General features: G+C 42.8%; 1 protein-coding gene across 1 annotated transcript in view; it reads right to left on the reverse strand.

Moving 5' to 3' along the window:
• adgrb3 (adhesion G protein-coupled receptor B3) overlaps nt 1–3,215 on the reverse strand; it is a gene marked incomplete in the record, with an annotated part of 135,320 nt that overhangs the window by 54,808 nt on the left and 77,297 nt on the right. The window contains 1 exon segment of the mRNA XM_014002695.1: nt 2,388–2,456. Within this exon segment, the coding sequence (XP_013858149.1) occupies nt 2,388–2,456 (69 nt within the window).

Here is a 3,215-nt window from a genome sequence, read left to right on the forward strand (position 1 = left end):
ACCTCCTAATAAATGTCCTTACAGAAAATCTAACTGCTCGTTTTAAATCAATACTTTTACTTTTAATACTTAAGTACAAAAAGTATCAGATACTTTAAGCCTTTTACTCAAGTAATATTCCTAAAGGAGACTTTAACTTTTACCTAAGTAATGTTTTGGTAAGGTACTTGTACTTTTACTCAAGTATCACTTTGTGGTACTTTATACAACACGCCTCCACGCGCGCTGCCTTTAATTCGGCCGAGTTGATCAGCGAGGCTGAAGTTAAGCGCCTCTGACACAGCAGAGTCAAAGCCACCGTCGTGTGTGTGTGTGTGTGTGTGGGGGGGGGGGGCATCACGTCGCCCCTTCCGGCGTGTCTGACGCAGAGCGCAGTCATGCCCATTCGGCCCGTCTCCATGGCAACCCCGCGATGTGAAGGCAGCGCCGGGGAAACGGCTGCAGAGGAGGCAGCGCAGACAGAGCTCTCTCTTTCCTCACCATGGTAACAGTGACAGGAGGTGAATATATAGTGATCTCCGCACAAAGCCAACTTTACAGCCAGTAAAAAAAAAAAAAAAAAAACACCTCATCGTGAGGCGATTCGTGTGAGGCTTCTGAATGTCCGCAGCGCGCGGCGTGTGGGCGCTGAGGAGACGAGGCTCGTTAATTTGACTGAGCCCGACAAGTGAGAAACGAGTTTAACCGTGAAGCCGAAAACATCCGACACTGCTCGACTCGTACGCAAACAGTGTGGTAGGTAAACGCACAAGTTAATACCTGAAAGAAATGATGCCTTTTATCACATCCCTGTTCTGGGTTCTCAATCAGCAGCAAATCTGTCCCCATCTCTGACGCATTCTTACCAAAAAAACCTGCTTGTTTATGAGCTCGTCTCACAGACTAAACACCACTGGGGGGCTGCCAAACTAAAGCTCCAGTAAGTAAACAGCTAATTATTCCCTGTACAGACAATAGTCCTTTTTTTTTAAAGCAGTGCTCACGTCGAATGTGTTTCAACACAGATTTAGCTGAGAAATCTGACTTCTTTTAAGGGGCGACACCTTCTTCTTGTGTCAGAGCTGGTGACACTCAATTTGAGCGGAAAGAAAGGAAAAAAAAAATCCCACTGAAGGTGACAACCGAGCAGGTGCCCCGGCAGTCCTCGCAGATGGCGTCTCGGTCAGAGTGGATGTGTGTCATTTTCAGGGTTGTGTTCAGACGCCGGTGGCAGCTTTCAAAACGAGACTCGCCACCTCTCAAGCCGATAGACGCGTCTAAGAGGGGCACCTGGCCACAGGTCGAGCCTTAGCAGGTAAACAAGTCGAGCTTTTAAATCCCAGAAATAAAAAAAAAAACACAACGCTGCTACGTTTCACCACCTAAATGACGTTGAAGTTGTCGCCACAAAGCAGCCACGTTTTCAATATGTGACCCATCATATCAAAACGAGGATTAAGTCAAATTTGGTCCAAATGACCTAATTACATTTTCAGGTTCCTGGTTTTAAATTCTATATTTTGATACCCGGATCATTCTGAAATCATAAGTAAATCCATATATATGACCTAATTTGTCTTGTTGGTTAAAATAATACAAAAATATTTGGTCTGAATCTTAATTTTATGCAATTTTAATGAGGAATTGTTGATGTCCTTATAAAGACGGACCTCAGCTTATATTTGAATATTGAGATTTCCCAGTTGTAAAGAAACAAAACATTTCTAGCTCACAGGGAAAATCTTAAAATTTTAAGGCATTTCTCCTCAAAATCAGGTTTTTTGTTGCTACTGCTCAAAAAATGCTTGCAAATTTTGTTTTATGATTGTATTTCAGCTGGTTCATTTAAATGATACAGCTTTTATTCATTGTGTTTTGACAAAATGCAATTCTTGCAAACGTTTTCATCAAAACAACTATATTTGCCTATTTCTCCATATCCCAGTTTTAGACTTAATCCTCGTTTCAATGTGATGGGTCACATATGAACTGCTTCACTACAGGGAGTAAAATAAGTAAACTGTTGTGGTAACATTTGACTTGAACAGCAATCCAATCACACAAACCGTCCTGATCTAAACGGGCTCGGTGAAAACAATGTGCATGCAGGAGGAGTGGGGTCTGCAGTAATGTTTGGACACTTTCTGTGGCAGTGTTGCTGCCACCAAGTGGAGGCTTGAGGAAGTGTTTTTTTTTTTTTTCTAAACGAGGCCAGATGTCACATCTGCTAAATGACATCACAATCATATCAATGAATGCGACATTATGGTGAAACCGATCCGACTTTTCTTCACTTCTGTTTTTCCTTTTTTTATTTTCATTTCCAGTTGGAGACGAGCAGAGTGCAACATTTATGAACAACATTCAGGCAGAAATCTGAATTATTTAGCGCACCAACAGATGCCTACCTTTTGTGCATCTTCCCATTTCTCCTTATTTTCCTCCTCCAAGAGGTTGCTGATGATTTGAAAAAAGTTCTGCAGGAAAAAAAATAAATAAAAAAAGGATAAAAGAGAAAATACATAACACACCCACACACACTCCAGTATTACAAGCACTGCAGCGAGCTGCTTTTAAAAATCATGACTTTTTCGCACCACACGGACAAAAAAAAATCTCAGTTATAGATAATATACAGACGTTTGCGAATGCAGACAAAAAAAAAAAAAGCATGGCTTTCTATAAGAGGATAATGATGGTCCCCGTCGGGCTCAATAACGCTGCGGAATGTGGAGCTTGGAACCATGTTGGTAAACAAATGGAGAAAAGATGGAAGTTGTAGCTGAGCTGCAAATAAGAATACACCTTCGAATCTCCTGCAGCTCACAGAAAACATTATGGCTACAGGAGACGAGCACAAGCTGCAATCAGTGAAACAAAAAATGATGAAAGGGAATGTTTGAGCAGCTGTGCGGATTGTCTTCTTCAACAGTGGAAATGGGGGCCTGCTCGGGGTGCATGCCTACAGTGGTAATAGGACCCCGATCTGATCTTCTGTCTTGTTATTTTGTCTGGTCTACAATATGCCCGAGGGAGTGGCTCTCGCTCTCTTGACACAGGCTATCTTGTTTTCTACTTGAATGCTTATGCTCCCTCTGGTGGTAATGTGCCCACTTTAACACTGCATTAGCGCACAGGCACACGGCGAGGGTTGGGCTAGCTGGCTGACTGCTCTCCTGCCTGCCTGCCCACACACACACACACACACACACACACACACACACACACACACACAC

The sequence above is a fragment of the Austrofundulus limnaeus genome, unplaced genomic scaffold (genome assembly GCF_001266775.1).
Source record: "Austrofundulus limnaeus strain Quisiro unplaced genomic scaffold, Austrofundulus_limnaeus-1.0 Scaffold0, whole genome shotgun sequence".
Taxonomy (NCBI): domain Eukaryota; kingdom Metazoa; phylum Chordata; class Actinopteri; order Cyprinodontiformes; family Rivulidae; genus Austrofundulus; species Austrofundulus limnaeus.